At 44.4% G+C, this 1,754-nt stretch overlaps 1 protein-coding gene across 1 annotated transcript; it reads right to left on the reverse strand.

The window, feature by feature from the left end:
* Positions 1-312: 312 nt before the first annotated feature.
* On the reverse strand, positions 313-1,680 carry LOC104626671 (myosin-8-like; the record flags this gene model as incomplete). The annotated part of the gene is made up of 2 exons (XM_010294649.1): positions 313-465; positions 1,585-1,680. Coding segments are annotated over 2 exons (249 nt in total), but the record flags the coding sequence as incomplete, so codon positions are not given.
* Positions 1,681-1,754: the final 74 nt, after the last annotated feature.

Raw genomic sequence — 1,754 nt, forward strand, 5'->3', positions numbered from 1 at the left:
GCACAGGGTGCACTATCAGTAGTCTCCACAGTAATGGCCAGCCTCTAGCTTTGCAGGTCCTTAGTCCAGAGTTTGCATTAGTTTCTCGCTTCCCCAAGCCAGAAAAAAGCAAGAAAACGTGTGCTGCAATGCAATATCCCAGGTTTGATCAGAAAAAAAAAGGCGGCACTGTTCATAGTGTGTATGCAGAGGAATCTATGGTCTTTATTCTCTAAATATCGGGGTGGGTACAAAGACTCATTGCAGATGAAAGTGACCGAGAGCTTCACATTTTGTGCATCCCTCAGGTCACTTTGTTGCCTCATGACATCCTCACTCTTCCTCTTCTATCTTCCTATGAAACTCCCGGCTCTTTGCTCGGAGCTTGTTGACCTGTGACTCTGCAATGTCAGCCCGCTCCTCGGCTTCCTCCAGCTCGTGCTGGATCTTGCGGAACTTGGAGAGGTTGACATTGGACAGATTCTCCTGTGCGGGGAGAGGGAGTCGGTGGTGAGAGCCCAGGGCAGGGGTTTCACTCCTCCTGCACCTCGGCCTTGCAGGGCTGTAGCTGTTCCCCAGGGAAAAGCACAGACCTCTTATTTCCCATCTACCACTGCTTACACATAAGCCTCACACAGACCTCCCCAACCTCCCTTTTTAGAAGAGCCATGGTAGACTGAGCACAACAGGGTTTGAACATAATTCTGCTCAGGATCGTGGGAAGGAAACAAACCGGGCAGCTGGAATCAGATTTTTTTAGATCTGGAATTAAATGTTCAACTATGTCTGCAGACTCTAAGATGGAGTTAGGAATTTGTAAGAGATGGTGAATCCATGAGATCTCCTCAATGTTACTTTCACAAATCCCCTTATCTGAGGCCCAAAGCCCTTGTCTGAATGGACTGTTTGCAGCAGCAAAGAAGCCATGCTCAGACATTCATGAATTCAGGGGTGGCAGGAATTCCCCCAGTTCATCCCTGATTGCAACATGCCCAGAAAAAGGCAACAGCTCATTGAACAATTCTAAATGCAGTGCACCATGTTGCTTCGGGATGTACTTCCAATACCTTCTCTATCTGCTGAAATTTCCCTGGCCCTATCCAAAATGTGGAATTCCCTGTAGTAGATAAGCATATGCTGAATCAGAATTTCTTATACAACATTTTCTCTGTTCCTAGGCACAGGATACTGGAGTTTTGGCAGGTCATTTTCTTCCACATAACTACAAAGCGTCTCTGAATTGCAAGGGTCACAAGCGTATTTCAAAAAGATAGTTATATGAATATTAAAATTCAGAAAATATGTTCTTTTCAAAACATCTTAATATATTGTACTATCAGTATTTTTAATAAAAACTCCTTCTTACAGATTGCTTTGTTGTTCGAATGCAAAAAAAGTTACGTGCACTTGCCCTCCTCAATAGCTTTCTTATTAGCTCATTGTTTTCATTCTCAAAGGCTAGGGTAATTTGTAAGCATCTCAAAGAACTTGACACCCTTCATTATTGACATGTGGCACTTTCCAAGTTTCTTGTATTCATCTCCTCAATGTCCACACTACCCACTTGGAAAGTATTCCTTGCCGAGCACTCAGAGTGATACTTACAGCCTCTTCAGATTGCCTCTTGTAGGATTTCACCTTCATTTGCAGCTTGTCCACCAGGTCCTGGAGCCTGAGAATATTCTTCCGGTCTTCCTCAGACTAGGGTGGTTGGTAAGCAGGAAGAAGAGTGAATTATTGGTTCCCCAACACGTGAGGTTAACAATTCCCCTTGG

Source organism: Phaethon lepturus, unplaced genomic scaffold (genome assembly GCF_000687285.1).
Source record: "Phaethon lepturus isolate BGI_N335 unplaced genomic scaffold, ASM68728v1 scaffold51589, whole genome shotgun sequence".
NCBI classification, from domain to species: Eukaryota; Metazoa; Chordata; class Aves; order Phaethontiformes; family Phaethontidae; genus Phaethon; species Phaethon lepturus.